The 19,108-nt window shown below is 35.6% G+C and overlaps 3 protein-coding genes across 4 annotated transcripts; 1 reads left to right on the top strand and 2 right to left on the bottom strand.

Moving 5' to 3' along the window:
- Window positions 1-1,576: 1,576 nt before the first annotated feature.
- On the bottom strand, window positions 1,577-3,205 carry LOC129909836 (uncharacterized). Of its 2 annotated transcripts, XM_055986944.1 has the most exons (4): window positions 2,777-3,205; window positions 2,307-2,710; window positions 2,165-2,246; window positions 1,577-2,106 (listed from the first exon to the last, which is right to left on the bottom strand). In XM_055986944.1, exons 1-4 carry the CDS (start codon window positions 3,122-3,124, stop codon window positions 1,672-1,674), a joined length of 1,269 nt encoding a protein of 422 aa, XP_055842919.1. In that variant the 5' UTR covers window positions 3,125-3,205; the 3' UTR covers window positions 1,577-1,671. The 2 variants fall into 2 exon arrangements, with proteins under 2 accessions (XP_055842919.1, XP_055842918.1); XM_055986943.1 differs by having other exon boundaries at window positions 2,307-3,205.
- Window positions 3,206-9,025: 5,820 nt separating this feature from the next.
- On the top strand, window positions 9,026-14,724 carry LOC129911450 (uncharacterized). The gene is made up of 3 exons (XM_055989261.1): window positions 9,026-9,480; window positions 9,545-9,661; window positions 14,262-14,724. Exons 1-3 carry the CDS (start codon window positions 9,141-9,143, stop codon window positions 14,642-14,644), a joined length of 840 nt encoding a protein of 279 aa, XP_055845236.1. The 5' UTR covers window positions 9,026-9,140; the 3' UTR covers window positions 14,645-14,724.
- On the bottom strand, window positions 14,712-15,597 carry LOC129911451 (transmembrane protein 70 homolog, mitochondrial). Its single transcript, XM_055989262.1, has 2 exons — window positions 15,008-15,597; window positions 14,712-14,951 (listed from the first exon to the last, which is right to left on the bottom strand). Exons 1-2 carry the CDS (start codon window positions 15,473-15,475, stop codon window positions 14,727-14,729), a joined length of 693 nt encoding a protein of 230 aa, XP_055845237.1. The 5' UTR covers window positions 15,476-15,597; the 3' UTR covers window positions 14,712-14,726.
- Window positions 15,598-19,108: the final 3,511 nt, after the last annotated feature.

Genomic DNA, 19,108 nt, shown 5'->3' with positions numbered 1-19,108 from the left:
AGTACTCTTATTTTGCAAGAATGTAATAGTGGTCAAAAGTTTTATTAGGGTCTAAGGTTTCATAATATGTAAAAAAAAATTATAATATCGTTCGTCTTTGGCTCGCTCAAATCGGTTGATGTTGTTAAGAAAAAAAAAGATTTTATATGAAAAAATGATTTTTTTCCTTAGCTTATTTTTCGCAGCTTCTTTACTAACGGCCAAATTATATTCACTAGTTTAAAAAGTACATCTGGATGTAAAGAAATTGAAATGTCAAAAATAAATTCAAATCTATTATAAATTCTCTTTCTCACAGAAAAAATAGTCATTTTTAACTTTTTTTTTTAACTATTTTCATAGTTAAAATCGGGATAACTATTTTGGATTTGGATTTATTTTTGACATTTGACAATTTTACATCCAGATGTGTTTTTTAAACTAGTGAATAATATGGTCGTAAGTGTATAATTCCAACAAAAGCTCTCTAAAAATCCAAATTTCTTCGATTTCGATATAATCTGTCACACACCAACGACAACAGTGTTCAAAAATTGTTTTTTTGACAGATTTAGATCAAAAAATAAATTGATTTTTGTATTTTGTACCAAACGAAACCCCCATAAATAGTCGCAACAACAGTTTTTTGACAGATCTAGATCAAAAAACAAATTAATTTTTTTGCCAAACGAAAACACCATTAAACTGTGGAGTTAGGTAAGGCTTAACTACATACACCACTTTTTGAAAAAGTACAAAAGTGAAATGATTTTTTTTTCTGGCTATCGCAATTGATTTGGGATAAAGAGTATGCAAATTGTACTATACAAAAATGCGTTTGAAAATTTTCACTTTTGTACTTTTTCACTTTTTGAGCCAATGTAGTTAAGCTCAAAGGAACTGAAATGCTCATCTAGAGACAAATAAAAAATGCATTTGAAATTGGTATACAATTTATTTCAATGCAAGCCAAGTACGCAGATCATGCTAAAATTTAGCTGAGATTTTGTTTTCTATATTTCTTCGCTGTTCTACTATGCGCTAAATTGTGAAATATACAAAATATGTGCCAATGCATATTGAAGAATATAGAACGTACAAAATATTTGAACAAATCAATAGATCTTCCATTTCTGAAACCAAAACTTAAGATTTATGAAAATTTGAATGTAACCACCCGGAACAATAGCTTTAATTTTAAATATCGACTTTTCGAATCCATTTTCTGTATAGTGTCAAAAATTTTATAGTTCTTTAAAATTTGAAAAAAAAACTGCTTTTTTACTAAACGTATTCTCAGAAACGGTGTCTACTATATCATCAAAGAAATTTTTTATATCGATTTGAAATTCTTTATATTTATTTTTTTTCTGGATTCTGAAAATTTGGTCGATGGTGATTTTTTTTTTAATTTCAAATAAAATTGGTCATTTTGGGAAAGCATCCACAAAGTGACTTTAAGTTTCTTCCTGTTCCAATCAATCATGTTTACCAATTCTTAAATCATCACTTCTTATCGAGATTTTGCCTACAGCCAAAACTTTATTATAGATCGATTATGAAAAATTCCAAATTTAAAAATTATTTTCCAACGGAATATGTAGTCAGTATGTTTTTTTATTATCAAAAAAATATAAATTAAGACTTAGTACGGTTAACAACTAAAATAATAAATAACCTTATAAGCATTTTTCATGTTAATTGTGAACAGATGAAATTTTTCAAATGATCTCTTATAACTTCACCAGAATCACTTGAATCTTCCTCCACATCCTGCGGTTCGGTGTAAACAAATTTCTCCGCATCAGAATCCTCGTCATCACAATCACTATCATATTGCATTCCTTTCATTTCCAAAATATTATGCAATATGCAACAAGTTTTTATGACCTTAGGAATAAGTTTCACAGTCACTTTTAAAGGTTCTTGTAAGATCTTCCAACGACCTTTGAGTTTCTTAAATGTTTGTTCAGAAACCGAGGTAGATTTGCTCAGGTAATCATTAAACATTTCCTGTTCAGGGGTATTTACTTTAGCATATGGTTTCATAAGGCACGAATGAACAGCATCTTCTCGACGACTAATTAAATAGGCTGGTACAGGTATTCCATCGACTTCTCTTGTTGGCTAAAAAGAAGAGTAAAGATAAAAATAGTTCCACGTCTTCAAATGAACAAAGATTTACCATTTCAGACATTAATTCTTTGATTTTGGAATAATATTTTGTAAAGTGTTTTGGCTTTGTTAGTATGTCAACATCTCGAAACCTGAAACAAGTCCATTGTTAACTCATACGACGATCGAATGAAAAATAAGCTAAAACTTACAAGCAATTTGGATCAATAACACCCTGCAAAATCATATCCGTTGTATTATACCTTGCCACATGCTTCGAGAATCCCACAGCATGATTTGAAATTGATATTTGTGTTCCCTCGATAACCCCAAGGACTTGAGGCAGACCAATCTTATCCTCAAACTCTTGCATAACATCAGTAATCTCATCCCCCTCTGGCATACTAATGTATTCATTTTGTAATACTTTAGTCACAGCATCACAAAATTGGAACATTGATTTCTGTACACTCAGAGCATGTATGCCAAACTTATTGCCAATATTCAAATAAGGTTCATTTGTGGCAAGTTTGTACAAAGCGGCGGCAATTTTAGTCTCAATTGGTACCGAAGAACGTACCGCATTTGGTTTTGGTTTCAATTCATTATAAAGAACCTGACAAAGGTAATAATAAGTTTCTCTATTAACAGAGAACATTTCATTCCAAGATGTATTATTTACACTCTGTCTCATTGAATCCCACCAATCGGCATTTCGCTTTTTCATCCAAATCGAACGCCTTTTGCGAGTTCTTGTACCCGTTATGGTATTGTATTGAATAAATTCACTTAGAACTTCCTTTTTACTACCCTTCTTTTTTTTAGGGAATTCATTCATATATAACATTTCAATTGTATTCATAAGATTCAATTGATGGACACGAATGTTGGCTTCGATTTTACTGTCCAAACGATTGAGAAATCGTCGGCGGAGATAACGCATTTCCAAGTCATATTGTTTGTAGCATAGATTCATGCTGTTAAAATAGCCAACGCAGGCTTCCATTAGGACACGATTTTTTGTGTCCATTTTTAATAGTTTTTATAACTTTTAAAAATAAACAACATCAATTTTTGTTCACTTTGTTTAAAAAAATGAAATCAAATCTGTCAAAATTCAAAATGATAAATAATACAAAAAATAAATGTAGAAAGAGACATGCAAAATTCCAGTTTGAGTTATTTATTCCAGTTGGAAGTTGCTCAATGGTGGAAACATTTTAACTGTGCCCAGTCGTGGTAATATTTATTTGTGAGGTGAGTTGAAATTGTTCTAGAAAGGGCATATTTAAAGTGCCTACACTACACGTGTAGAAATTTGCTTAATGGAGATAATTTTTTTGTGTCGCGTTGTGTCGCGTTGTGTCGCGTTGTGTCGCATTGTGTCGTGATGTGTCGCAATGTGTCGCATTGTGTCGCATTGTGTCGCATTGTGTCGCATTGTGTCGCGTTGTGTCGCGTTGTGTCGCGTTGTGTCGCATTGTGTCGCATTGTGTCGCATTGTGTCGCATTGTGTCGCGTTGTGTCGCGTTGTGTCGCAATGTGTCGTTGTGTGTCGTTGTGTGTCGCATTGTGTCGCATTGCGTCGCGTTGTGTCGCCTTGTGTCGCATTGTGTCGCATTGTGTCGCGTTGTGTCGCGTTGTGCCGCATTGTGTCGCTTTGTGTCGCGTTGTGTCGCAATGTGTCGTTGTGTGTCGTTGTGTGTCGCATTGTGTCGCATTGCGTCGCGTTGTGTCGCGTTGTGTCGCATTGTGTCGCATTGTGTCGCATTGTGTCGCATTGTGTCGCGTTGTGTCGCGTTGTGTCGCGTTGTGTCGCGTTGTGTCGCATTGTGTCGCATTGTGTCGCATTGTGTCGCATTGCGTCGCGTTGTGTCGCGTTGTGTCGCATTGTGTCGCATTGTGTCGCATTGTGTCGCGTTGTGTCGCATTGTGTCGCATTGTGTCGCATTGTGTCGCATTGTGTCGCCTTGTGTCGCATTGTGTCGCATTGTGTCGCATTGTGTCGCGTTGTGTCGCGTTGTGTCGCAATGTGTCGTTGTGTGTCGTTGTGTGTCGCATTGTGTCGCATTGTGTCGCATTGTGTCGCGTTGTGTCGCATTGTGTCGCATTGTGTCGCATTGTGTCGCATTGTGTCGCATTGTGTCGCATTGTGTCGCATTGCGTCGCGTTGTGTCGCGTTGTGTCGCATTGTGTCGCATTGTGTCGCATTGTGTCGCATTGTGTCGCATTGTGTCGCGTTGTGTCGCGTTGTGTCGCATTGTGTAGCGTTGTGTCGCATTGTGTCGCATTGTGTCGCATTGTGTCGCATTGTGTCGCGTTGTGTCGCGTTGTGTCGCGTTGTGTCGCAATGTGTCGTTGTGTGTCGCATTGTGTCGCATTGCGTCGCGTTGTGTCGCGTTGTGTCGCATTGTGTCGCATTGTGTCGCATTGTGTCGCGTTGTGTCGCGTTGTGTCGCGTTGTGTCGCAATGTGTCGTTGTGTGTCGTTGTGTGTCGCATTGTGTCGCATTGCGTCGCGTTGTGTCGCGTTGTGTCGCGTTGTGTCGCATTGTGTCGCATTGTGTAGCGTTGTGTCGCATTGTGTCGCATTGTGTCGCATTGTGTCGCATTGTGTCGCGTTGTGTCGCAATGTCTCGTTGTGTGTCGTTGTGTGTCGCATTGTGTCGCACTGTGTCGCATTGTGTCGCGTTGTGTCGCGTTGTGTCGCGTTGTGTCGCATTGTGTCGTGATGTGTCGCAATGTGTCGCATTGTGTCGCATTGTGTCGCATTGTGTCGCATTGTGTCGCATTGTGTCGCATTGTGTCGCATTGTGTCGCATTGTGTCGCATTGTGTCGCATTGTGTCGCATTGCGTCGCGTTGTGTCACGTTGTGTCGCGTCGCGTTGTGTCGCATTGTGTCGTGATGTGTCGCAATGTGTCGCATTGTGTCGCATTGTGTCGCATTGTGTCGCATTGTGTCGCATTGTGTCGCATTGTGTCGCATTGTGTCGCATTGTGTCGCATTGTGTCGCATTGTGTCGCATTGTGTCGCATTGTGTCGCATTGTGTCGCATTGTGTCGCATTGTGTCGCATTGCGTCGCGTTGTGTCACGTTGTGTCGCGTTGTGTCGCATTGTGTCGCATTGTGTCGCATTGTGTCGCATTGTGTCGCATTGTGTCGCGTTGTGTCGCGTTGTGTCGCGTTGTGTCGTGATGTGTCGCAATGTGTCGCATTGTGTCGCAATGTGTCGCATTGTGTCGCATTGTGTCGCATTGTGTCGCGTTGTGTCGCAATGTGTCGTTGTGTGTCGTTGTGTGTCGCATTGTGTCGCATTGCGTCGCGTTGTGTCGCGTTGTGTCGCGTTGTGTCGCATTGTGTCGCATTGTGTAGCGTTGTGTCGCATTGTGTCGCATTGTGTCGCATTGTGTCGCATTGTGTCGCGTTGTGTCGCAATGTCTCGTTGTGTGTCGTTGTGTGTCGCATTGTGTCGCACTGTGTCGCATTGTGTCGCGTTGTGTCGCGTTGTGTCGCGTTGTGTCGCGTTGTGTCGCATTGTGTCGTGATGTGTCGCAATGTGTCGCATTGTGTCGCATTGTGTCGCATTGTGTCGCATTGTGTCGCATTGTGTCGCATTGTGTCGCATTGTGTCGCATTGTGTCGCATTGTGTCGCATTGTGTCGCATTGTGTCGCGTTGTGTCGCAATGTCTCGTTGTGTGTCGTTGTGTGTCGCATTGTGTCGCGTTGTGTCGCGTTGTGTCGCGTTGTGTCGCAATGTGTCGTTGTGTGTCGTTGTGTGTCGCATTGTGTCGCATTGCGTCGCGTTGTGTCGCGTTGTGTCGCGTTGTGTCGCATTGTGTCGCATTGTGTAGCGTTGTGTCGCATTGTGTCGCATTGTGTCGCATTGTGTCGCATTGTGTCGCGTTGTGTCGCAATGTCTCGTTGTGTGTCGTTGTGTGTCGCATTGTGTCGCACTGTGTCGCATTGTGTCGCGTTGTGTCGCGTTGTGTCGCGTTGTGTCGCGTTGTGTCGCATTGTGTCGTGATGTGTCGCAATGTGTCGCATTGTGTCGCATTGTGTCGCATTGTGTCGCATTGTGTCGCATTGTGTCGCATTGTGTCGCATTGTGTCGCATTGTGTCGCATTGTGTCGCATTGCGTCGCGTTGTGTCACGTTGTGTCGCGTTGTGTCGCATTGTGTCGTGATGTGTCGCAATGTGTCGCATTGTGTCGCATTGTGTCGCATTGTGTAGCGTTGTGTCGCATTGTGTCGCATTGTGTCGCATTGTGTCGCATTGTGTCGCGTTGTGTCGCAATGTCTCGTTGTGTGTCGTTGTGTGTCGCATTGTGTCGCGTTGTGTCGCGTTGTGTCGCGTTGTGTCGCAATGTGTCGTTGTGTGTCGTTGTGTGTCGCATTGTGTCGCATTGCGTCGCGTTGTGTCGCGTTGTGTCGCGTTGTGTCGCATTGTGTCGCATTGTGTAGCGTTGTGTCGCATTGTGTCGCATTGTGTCGCATTGTGTCGCATTGTGTCGCGTTGTGTCGCAATGTCTCGTTGTGTGTCGTTGTGTGTCGCATTGTGTCGCGTTGTGTCGCGTTGTGTCGCGTTGTGTCGCAATGTGTCGTTGTGTGTCGTTGTGTGTCGCATTGTGTCGCATTGCGTCGCGTTGTGTCGCGTTGTGTCGCGTTGTGTCGCATTGTGTCGCATTGTGTAGCGTTGTGTCGCATTGTGTCGCATTGTGTCGCATTGTGTCGCGTTGTGTCGCAATGTCTCGTTGTGTGTCGTTGTGTGTCGCATTGTGTCGCACTGTGTCGCATTGTGTCGCGTTGTGTCGCGTTGTGTCGCATTGTGTCGCATTGCGTCGCGTTGTGTCACGTTGTGTCGCGTTGTGTCGCATTGTGTCGCATTGTGTCGCGTTGTGTCGCGTTGTGTCGCATTGTGTCGCATTGCGTCGCGTTGTGTCACGTTGTGTCGCGTTGTGTCGCATTGTGTCGCATTGTGTCGCATTGCGTCGCGTTGTGTCACGTTGTGTCGCGTTGTGTCGCATTGTGTCGCATTGTGTCGCGTTGTGTCGCGTTGTGTCGCATTGTGTCGCATTGTGTCGCGTTGTGTCGCGTTGTGTCGCAATGTGTCGTTGTGTGTCGTTGTGTGTCGCATTGGGCCTTACCAATAATGAATCACTAAACACACGTTTAAGTATCGTCGGGTTAAATTTTACCGTCGCGTTAAATTGGGTGTGTACTAATAATCAAAATAAACAAGCGTTTAACTAATTGTGCTTCTATTACCAGATCTATTACATTTGTTGTCAAAATGACATAATTGAAGTGGCATTTTTTGCATGTAATGTAATAATGAACAAAATGATAACTACAAAATACCTACATACCTTCATATATTTTTATTTTGATTGTAAAAGTTAAAAAATGGAGCCCAAGCAAGGAGGCCAAAAGTGCATAAAAAAAAGTTCATCTATCGTGAAGTACGACGATGAAAAATTTGCAGATCTGTTTTTTTTTTTTAACTGACTCAATACAATGGTGTAGCTGTGGCTGTAGCTTGTAGTACTGCCAACATTTTACCGAGGGAAACAACAACAAAAGTTGACGGCAGCTGAGCAAAAAGTTGAGAATTCTTCAACTTGCGCTACAAGCTACAGCCACAGCTACACCATTGTATTCAGGGGGTTAGTTTTCTTTTTCAGCCTTTTCTGAAAGTAATGAGTATTTATTAATAAAAAGATAAATATTTATAAACAAATAAATTTTTTCCATTTACTTAAGGCTTGGCCACACCGGAGGGTACGCGGTAGAGGTACAGGTAACGGTACGGGTATTTGTATGGAAAAAATTCCAAACTGACACATCAACGTTCGGGTGTGGAATTTTTTTAATACAAATATCGTTGCCGCTACCCTTACCGCTACCGCGTACCCTCTGGTGTGGCCAAGCCTTTATTTCATTAATTGCCGCCAACATTATTAATTTTTCTCAATAACTTGTTGACTTGATAAATGTTTTTTTTTTTGCTGTCAAATGACATTACAAACCGTGCGTTTACATTTAACCGCGCGTTTATAGTTCAGTTTCCCAACTATAAAATTAACGTGGCGTTAACCCTTAACCTGACTATTAAATTGGTTATTGGTATGGAAAAATATTTAAAGCTCAGTTAAATATTTAACTGAGCTTTAATTTTGATTATTAGTAAGGCCCATTGTGTCGCATTGCGTCGCGTTGTGTCGCGTTGTGTCGCGTTGTGTCGCATTGTGTCGCATTGTGTCGCATTGTGTCGCATTGTGTCGCATTGCGTCGCGTTGTGTCGCATTGTGTCGCATAGCTCGATCTGCGTACAAGGCAAGTTACAATTTTTTTTATTCTCCGTCATTGTAATGTTCTTCTAAAAAAAACACAAGGCATTTCTTATGAGAGAGATTTTTTAGTTTTTTTTTCCGAAAAAAAAAATATATTTTTTAATTCACCACAACTGTAAACCAAAATGGAAAATAAAAATGTATACTCACCACAATTTTTTTTCTCGCAAAACAATATGCATCCCATAGTTCTTGCGGAAAAAAACTTACAATTGCCATCTGTTCATCACAGACTTTTTTTTTAAGAAAAAATTTTTATGTCGCCACTTATTTTTTTTTTTTTTTTGTGATAAAAAAGAACTGTATACTAGATTAACCAAAAGATCTACTATTAGTTGACTACCTACTACCATATAAATAAAATATATAAAAATATATTTATAAATAAATAAAATGGTACAAATAGTACCACGAGGGCAGCACTGAAACTCTTTTGTGGGGTAGGTAAGAAAACTTGGAAAATAAAAATTCACCACACCAAACACTATACTGGAAATTGTTGCTATTGGAAAATAATTGGAAAGTTCTCTATCTTTTATTTAATTTACAAATGCCAGTTGCCAGTTAGTAGCTTGTCTTTATCCTATCCAGAATTTATAACCAAAATCTGTTTCTGTTATTGTTTATGAATTTGTTTCTACCAATTTTCTTCGTCATTTTTGTTTATTATTTCATATAAAACAATATCAACAAAATGACTAAAAGAAATCTCTGGAGTTTCGAAGAAACTCAAACACTTTTAGAAATTTTAGAAGAGAAAAAATGTTTGGAAAAAATCGAAGACAAAATTTTACATCCAAATGAAATTTATCAAGTTGTCGAACAAGAAATGTTTGGTCGTGGTTATTATGAAAAAAATGCTAAACAAATGCGATTTAGATGGCAAAATCTAAGAAAACAGTATTATAGAGACCGCAAGGCTATAGAAAAGGGTACAACTGAGAAGGGTTTCAAAAAGTCACCGTTTTACGAGACATTGCATACAATGTTGGCAGATCGTTGGTCCAGGAGGAAGGAAATGGAAGCACTAGAAGGTTTGTGGTGGTGGGATTGTTAATTGACTTTGTGTGTCCTCAAAAATGGGTTTTATTTTTTTAGAAGAAAATTTGATAGCTGCTCCAATCGAAGAACACGACTCGTCTTCGGATGATGACGGAATTACTGTATCCAAATCAGAAATGCCTGCCTTTGAGGAATGTTTTCCTATCCTGCCAAGTAAGTATTTAAGTCAATCATTATAGATTATTGTTTGAACAGGTTTTAGATTGTTTTTTTAGTTTTGAATGGGTTTGTGAATTCAGGGTCGATTATGTCAATGTTTGTGGGCTAAGAGCTAATGTCCCATAGATAGTTATTAGTTCTAACGCTTGTTTTCAATGACACTCCTTTTGTTAGCTCTCTTGATAAAATTAACCTTTTTGCGAGGCAGTTCGCTGCTAAATAGTGTCTTCCAGTTCTTGAACGCGTAAAAGGATTCATGGGACGAATCTTCTTTTGCACTCGTACAGTAGCAAGAGTTCTAAAAGGTCTTGACATACACAAATCCTCTGTCCCGGATATTATACTCCCCTATCGTACTGAGGAGGTGTTCTTGCACCGCTGCGTAAGCTTTTTCATTTGGCCTCTTCTACTAGGGCCCAACCATGAAACTCGTTTCTTATATAAAAATATTCTAATTTGCAAATTCTAAACTCTTTAAGAAAGTTTTAATATGCGATATTCGAACGGCTCTAGTGGTAGTGCCAACTATTTCGTTTGTTCTATTAAGAAATTCCATAAACCCTAATTCGAAAGTTAATGTCAAATTCAGTCGAATTTGCAAATTGTTGTTTGACAACAAATCGTTGCACAGTTGGCCCATATGGCCTTAGGCGTCTCAAAAATCTGTAACTTTGTTGTCTTTTGTGATAATTGCTTCAAATTAGGAATATAATGCCTTTGATATATAACGAATCATCAACTTACTTTTTTTTAAATTAAAATTATTTTTAAGCTTCTAAAAATTAGTCAAAGTTCAAAAAGTACGATTTTCGATTGATTTGGGTATTTAAAAATATCTGTAACTTTTTTGTCTCCTGAAATAATTAAACCAGATTTGGAACATATAATCTTTAATGTATTCGAAATCATTTTGAGCTTTGAAAAGCTAGGCAAAGTTCAAAAAGTACAATTTTGGCTCGACTATGGGGTTCCAAAAATCTGTCATTTCTTCGAGTCTGAAAATAATTAACTCAAATTAGGAATATATTACCTTATTTACCTTATTTTTAGCTAATATTTTTATTTAAGTATTAAACGTTTATTCAAAACTAAAAAAAAATACGATTTTGACTAGGCTAGAACGTCTCAAAAATTTGTAACTTTTGTATCTTAAAAGATTATTTTCTCAAATTTTGCAAAATAAGATAAAACTGGTTTATTAATTTTATAAAAGCCTTCCTTTCGTGTCTTAAAATTACTTAATTTTATTTGTATGACTATAAAATACAAAAAAAAAAAATACATTTAAATGTAGTTTGTTTGTGTTACGTTATTTGAAATTAAAGCTATTTTATTGAAAAATTATAAGAAAAATATTGATTATACTCATTTTAAATAAAGTCGTTTGTAAGGCAAAGTGAAATACCTAGTCGAAAAACTACGCTTTTGAGAAAAGAGCAAAAAAAAGAAATCACAAAAAAAAAAAAAAAACTGGTTGTCAATTTTCACGAAAATCCTTCTTAATTAAATACTTAAAACGGCTCTTTTGAAAATCTTCGAGTAAAATCAAAATCAGTAAATAAAATCTCTATGTAACTTTTTCCATAAATTAAATTTTTTTCAACAATTACAATATGAAATTCTAACATTTTTCTGCTACCTTAGACTTTTTCTAATAGTACAAATATCTTCAATTTCGGGTGCATATACTAAGTCTAAGAGCCCACAGCAAATTTTGGGAGTGGAGGTATAACCAAAATGTGAGTATGCAGTTTTATAGCCTTTGCGTTTTAATAACGAATTGAAAAGTCTGGCAGCTTTAAATCGCGGCTTTATATGGTTTCCGAGGGGTTAAATATCGCGAGTATTCCAATTAATGTGAGTAGGCTAAATTTACACAAAATCACATTCTGAATATAAGGACTGATGCTCTGTCATTTCCCCAAAGCCTGAAGACATCAATCTTGACAGTGCGATCAATAAAACTCAAGATATGTATTGAAACAGGTCAAGATGCACCAAAATACGTTTTTTTGTACTATGTCTTTCGGCAGATATATAGTTCTCTATCAAAGAAAAGCAGATAAAAGCATCCAATTCTTTTTGTATCTTTTAGTAAATAAACCAAAGAACAATATTGTGAAAGAAAGTAGACAGCGGAAACATTTAAAACTCAATTCGAAATTAAAAAAACTGCAAATAAAAGCTTATTGTGTAAAAAAAATAATATTAATTAAAAATATATTTTTAAAAATTTTTATTTTCAACAATATTAGCAGTTAAAATAAGCTTTCCAACGACATACAACACTTATATAATTTATTCAAATATAGTTTTGAAAACGTATCGTGAAGATTTGCTTTATTTTGTTACTCAAACAAAGTATTTTCAAGTGGAGACTTCAGACACAATTTTGTAATAGAGAAACTCATTTTAAAAATTAATTTGCAATAAAAACATATAGATTGACTTTCCCTTGATTCATTTCCGTAAAGAAATTACCAAAAATTAAAATTTCATAAAAACCATTTTTGAGACGCAAATGGTCCTTTGGGCCCATTGTGCGTTGCCCCAGAATTGTTTTGTTCCATACGCCAATTTGGTCGTTTTTGAGTTTTTGAATGCAGTCTATGGTAATTTTGTATGCTCTTTCTAAATCTGTGATCAGATTTGCGCTATGTCTTTCCAATCCGGAGATATCGAACATCAAAATCAACATTTTCTAGAATTGTTTTGTGCCATAAACCATTTTTTGGCGTTTGGGACAACGTTTCCATATAGATAATTTATAGATAATTGTTTTGTTCCACGTGGCATACCAAGGCATAAAAAAATAAAGAAAATGCTACGGATGCGTGGCAATGATCGCAAAATAAAATTGTAGTATTGGTTTGTGCCACCTCCATTACAGTTGTGTATTTGACAAAGTTGAGAATTTGTTGTGTTCGTGTATAGAAACATGAAAAATCATGTAGGAGGTGGAACACAAGTACAAAAAAGTTGACTTTTACGTTAATTAACGTAGCTTTTTAATTGTTTGGCAAATCACTTTGAAAATTGGTAGGTGAACTCATTATAAGACAAACTTTAATTTAAAAAAAAAAAAGAAAACTCCTGTCGCACAGTTTTGGAGTTCCAAGTACAGAACAATAAAGGAGCACCTTATGCAAATAAATTGTTCATGCACACTAACTGGCTTAATACAATGGTATAGCTGGGGCTGTAGCTTATAGTACTGTCAAAATTTTGTTGAGGGAAAACCCTAAAAAAGTAGGCTTCAGCTGAGGTAAAAGTTGAGAATTATTCAACTTGCGCTACAGCCACAGCTACACCATTGTATTCAGGGGGTAAATGTTGGAATTTTTCAAAATTATTTTTGTGTCAAAATTATGCGAGTCTCGTTCGATATTTCCAAGTTTTTATGAAAATGATTGGCATTACCGGCATCCGATTCTACTTTTATTCATGGTACAATTTCGAATTAGAATTGGAAACAACTTTCGAAAAGAATAGAAAGTAGAATAGAGTTACATTGTTTGGGCCCCTGGTCTCTTCCCGAGTGGAACGAAATCAATAATTCAAATAATTTTTTTTTTGCATATTTTGAATGTACATATGTATATATAAGAATATTGTCCGCTATTTTCACATTGATACAGCAGTTAGTTTTCAAGAAAATACGTATTTGTAAAGACTTTTTCTTTTTAAAAACGCGTTCAAAAATTTTCTGAACCATTATGTAGTTCCCAAAATTTTTAAACGCGTTTTTCTCGGAACTATGTTTTCAAAGTCGGTGAGCAAATTTTTTCTGAAACGGCAGGAGTGATCGGCTTGATATTTTTATTTTATTTTTTTTTTTTTTCTTTTAAGCCACTTTAAAGTGTAAATTTTTGTGAAAAAAGTGTAAATTTTCGCACTTACAAATAGATATAACCCCTTAAAGCGGAACCTTTCTGCCGTGCCACTATCCATGAGTGGTACTTGCATCGAGGACATCGACCAGCTTTCCGTTCTCGAATGGAAATTTTCGGAATGGAAATTTTCGACACCGCCCAAAAACGCTGCGAAATGTTTAGGTTTTCTAAGAAGATGCAAGACAATTTTCTTCCCGTCTGATTTAGCAGTAATTTATAAAGCGTATTCGTCCAAAACTCGAATATAACTCTCACATCAGGACACGTGCTCGTATAACCTCCTTGAGTTTCTTAAATTAAAATACAAAATCGAGCTATAAAATTGATAGGTGATAGAGCAATAAGTCTCACATTGTTCTTTCGCAATTTTTATAAGCAATGCTCTGAAGAAGCTAGTTACATTCCTCTCCTCAAACAATTCAACCGTAACACTCCCGACTCAAGGCCCATCAGTTACAGAGATTTTTCTTTAGCAGCACTACACAATTGTGGGTAGTTTTTTCTGTTTTTCCATACCATTTAAAAACTCAGAACTTCAAAACTAATGTTCATCGGTATCTCTTTTAAAACCCCTCATTATTTTCCTAATGCTCGTACTGTGTTCACCATATTAAGGGTATATTAATTCCTTTAGTGCGCACTTTTTATATAAAAAAAAGCAAAAAAATGTAATTTTTATGATTATTTTCATTATATTTCAGCACCTTCAAAACCACGACTACCATTAAAGAGACCTCGAACGCCCGACTCCACATCCAAAGTCGACGCTTTCCAAGATAAAATTAAAAAAGTTACCAAAGAACTTAACGAAGATTTGTTTAAAAAACAAAAGGAACTAATTGAATATGAGTTCAGATTGTTTGCCAATTACACATCAGGCAGAGATGACAAGTTTAAAGAAATGATGGCAACCAATACACAAACGTTTTTAAATGGAATCAGAGATTTGTTACAAGAAAAACCCAACGACGTTAAACCTAGACCGAAAATAGAACGAAGAGCGGCAACAGAACAAGACCAACAAGATCGATCTATTACCCAATTCTTTCAAAGTTGGGATACCGAAACTGTGAATAGAAAATAATGAAAAAAAAAAGTCTTAAAATTGTTTTTCTTTTCTTTCTTTCTTATTTCTCTTAAAATAAAAACAAAATAACTTGATAATTTTATTTGTCTTTGTTGTGACTGGGAGGGGATTTGTTTCCGGCGGAGTCGTCCGGTTGTAGGTCGAGTTTAAAGTCGATTGGTTTGTCAAAGCCCATGATTTTTACATAATGGTCGGTATTCTCAAACAGAGTTGGTTCGACAAAAAGAGGTTTGTCCTTGACCTTGAAGGATGTAAACATTCCAGGGACATCAGGGACCTTGACATCACTTGGCCTAAACTTTGTCTATCAAATAAAACATTAATAAAGACGAATCATCTTGAATTTTCATTTATTTTTACCTTAATTTTAAACAATAAAATCGATATTGTTGTCGCAATGTATTCATCGGTTTTGGCATTATAATGAATCTCTGTCACATATTTCTTTGTGATGAAATGCAAAAGTAAAGGTGTTACGAATGTAAAGAATCCGGCAACAGTGCAGAGTGCAACTGCCATTCCAGTTCCACCAATTTTCATTCCTTGTTCCATTAAAATTGGTTGAGCGGCAAGTCCAGTTAGACTTGTTGTTAGTGAGAATACTTTGACTGCTTTCATTCGAGGTGCCAATGAGCCTTGATATATTAAAGTTTCATCGGGATTTGTGTCGGATGCAAATGTGCGAGTAAGTTGTTTGTTTTTGATTGATGGTAGTTTACTGGAGGAGTAACATTTTAGTGATTGGTTGAGTAAGCTGGATTTGTTGGGGATTGCTGGATTTATTATGAATTGACGAACACCGGGTAGAAGAGTTCGTAGAGCAATCATTTTTATTTATGATTATTTAATTTAGTTTTTTCGGTAAACTTGTGGATGATGGAACAATTTTTTTTATTTCAAAACAAGTTGAATAATCGACATAGCACATGAAGGGAAAAATATGAAAACATATGTTTTTGACAGTTGATGGTAATTTAGTGCGGACACGAACCAACAACTCTTCTAGTACAATTGGAAATAGACGTAAGGCGTTCAGAGATACGTTACATATTTCTAGTATTGTAGTTTAAGCTGCAACCGCATGTTGGAGCTGCGTTCAATTATTTATCGGATAGGAATAGAAAAATTAAAAAGTGAAGTCAGTATTTGCATTTAGCAATTACCTACCTACTTTTTTCTATTAGATAAATATGATGCAGAATGCGTGTAAAAAGAACTTGTTTACTGTTTTTCACATGCAAACTGTGCTGGAGAGAAAGGGAATTATTTACCTCAGAGAAAAAAAATGATAATTTTTAACTATTTTTTAACATTTTCATAGTTAAAATTGGGATAACTATTTTAGCCCTGTTCCATTGCAGGTGGTAGTCTACTAATAGTAGATGTTTTGGTTAATCTAGTACAATCATCTACTCATGCTCTTCTTCCCGAGTAGATACGATTTGTATTGAATTCGTTGAAAGTGCGTTTCATTGGAAATCGCTATAGTAAACTACTAGTAGTACTTTGCCACCTCCCAAAGGAACAGGGCTTTTAAATAGTTATTTTGTGACTATTTTAATAGTCAATCGAAGTAAATAGTCAATTCTGTTAAAATAACTATTCCTTATTTCGTGACCTTTTTGATTAAGTATTTTCTAACGCTAAAGTTGGGAACGGGTCAAAATTCTGACTTTAAAATTCTGCTTTTTTCAAGAAAATTCAGTTTTTTAAGAAAATTCTCTTTTTGTTTTTCTATTCTGTCCTTCAAAATTATGCTTTTCAAATCTGACAGCATATATTTTAACAAAAAAATTCTGCTAATTCTGCTTTTTTACTTGCGATATAGGTACCTACTATATATCAAGTTATGCATTCGTACAAAAAAAAAAGTTGAGATAACATTTTTCCATGACATTACGATGGTAGACAATGCCAAAAAAGTGGGTCCCGGAAGTCCGTCTGTCTGTCTGTCTGTATAAGGAGCTACAGCCTAAACGGATGGACCGATTAATGTCAAACTTGGTATGTAGCGTCATTTGGCAACTCTCCGGAGGGGTTTTTGGAATTATTTTTTTTGGACCAAAAACAACGGTACTTGTCATATACCGATTTAAGTAAAATTGAAATATCTCGAAAACGGCTCTAACGATTTTGTTTAAAAAATTCAAATGTTAGTTTTAAGCAAAGGTCTATCTTTCAATGAAAATTTTTTTTTTTGAAAATCATTATTAACGGTACCTGCCATAGAACGGTTTTTTTTTCAAATCCGATTATCTCCGAAACTGCTTATTCGATTTCAACGAAACTTTTTGTGAAGAAGCATTTATATAATTTAAATATAAACCAAAAATAATATTTAAAAAAAATTTTGAAAATTTTTTTTCGAAAAATCAAATTTATCAAAAATCAAATTTTCGAAAACGAGATATTGAATTTTTTTGAAATTTTGGTTTTAGATGTTGATTAGTGATTTCTACAAAATGGCATACCAATTTTATTTTAAAACTTTTTTTCCAAAAAATTATTTATAAAAAATTAGTTTTTTTTAAAAACGGCTCTAACGATTTTAAATTTTTTTTTTCTAAAAATGCATGTTAATATATCAATCAAAACTGCATACTTGTTTTGGAGGGCAATTTAATTTTAGATTTTATTTTATTTTTTTTTAAAAACGAATTTTATTTTTTTTCCAAATTTCTATATAAAAAGTCTTAAAAATTTAAGCAACTTTAACTCTAAGATCAAGTTCGTGCGACCCAGTCGTGCATTTTATTTTCATAGCATATGCGTTTACTATACTAAAATACACCTCAGTAATGTTTTTTTAGGTTGGTATTTTCTTTACTGCTTGTTGTTTAACCATCAAAAATAATTTTCAAACTACTAAGAGTACTGGGGTCGAATTACGGCATACGATTACGATCATACGTGAACGTTTTGACTATTGCTGTCTTTATTTAATTAGTAGAAAAAGATAGAGACATAAAGCGTCAATACGTTAACGTATGATCGTAATCGTATGCCGTAATTCGACCCCTGACTTTCTTATAACTCACATCTATACGAATTGAAAACCAGTTTTAGGAACGATGTTGTGTGATAACGTATATAACTTTTCTTATTTAATGTTTTGAATATCAATTTATATTTGACTAATTAAATAATGTTCAATTATTATTTTTCGAAGATAATTATCATTAAAAACCTTTTTTCAATATTTTTAAATTAATTGATTTGTCAAAAAAATATGAATATTACAAAAAATTGACAAAGTACTGTAAGTAAGTAATCTCAAATAGGCAGCAAATTTAGCTAGAAGATGATTTTACAAAATTTTAATTGTTGGCAGAATTTTGTAAAACTGAATTATGAAAAGCAAAATTTTGAAAAGCAGAATTTTGAAAAACAGATTTTTAAAAAACCGAATTTTGAAAGCAGAATTTTGAAAAGCAGAATTTTGACAAGCAGAATTTTGACAAAGGAATTTTGACCCCGGCATTTTGACCCCAACCCGCTAAAGATCGTACCAGTTAACGTTTCAGGTTTTCAGTCCCTTAAGGACTAATATTTAAAAAACTTTACAACTTTAGCAAGACTTCTGTTATTGAGTTTTAAAATAATATACCTACCATATAAAAATGGACAAGCAGTTGTATAAAACGAATGTTGGGAGGTTTTAAAGTTTTTTAAATATTAGTCCTGAAAGAAGGGTTTATTCATACCTCAAACGTTGACTGGAACGAACTTTAAGCATTAGAAAATAAAAGAATGACCTATAGCCCACCAATTAGTAATAATAATTTAACTATTAAAATAGCTTTTTGTGACTATTTAAATAGTCAGATGGAGGGAAAGGGGCTAAGGGACTATATACAATACATTTTTTTTTTACAGGGGAACAGGGACACTAAAACAAAAAAAAAATACAGACGAATTGAAAACCTCCTCCTTTTTTAAAGTCGGTAAAAATGAAAGAATTGTTATTAAATAGTTTTTTTTTTTTAAGAATCGTTTTTTATACAATGTCCCAAAAGTAATGGGGTTCAAACAAAATATGCTGATGAGCCAAAATAATAAGGGCTCGCGGAATTTGGTAGCTTGCTCTCCCCGTTCATAATTGGTTTTTGTTTCACTAAAAAATTAGTTGATTAATTTGAACAATTAATATAATTATTAATAATAAATTAATTATAATAATATACTTTTATTTGAAACAATACCCTGAAAAAAATTTGTATGATTTGACACTGTTTTTCCTTGGAAATATAGACTTTTGTTTAAAAGGAATTAAACGAACAACAGGTTTAATTAATTTTAAACAAAAGTCTCCATTTTTGTACCACACACGGCTTGAAACTTGTACTCGCACTGGCACGCTTCTACAAGAGTTTTCTGTAACTATACAAAATAGTTACTTGTAACTATTTTGCTGTGGCATGTGACTATTATAATAGTCATTTTTAACTATTTTCTATTCAA

Source organism: Episyrphus balteatus, chromosome 2 (assembly GCF_945859705.1).
Source record: "Episyrphus balteatus chromosome 2, idEpiBalt1.1, whole genome shotgun sequence".
NCBI lineage: Eukaryota > Metazoa > Arthropoda > Insecta > Diptera > Syrphidae > Episyrphus > Episyrphus balteatus.
The sequence above is the reverse complement of the archived record's forward strand: the minus strand, read 5'-3'. Positions and strand labels throughout refer to the sequence as shown.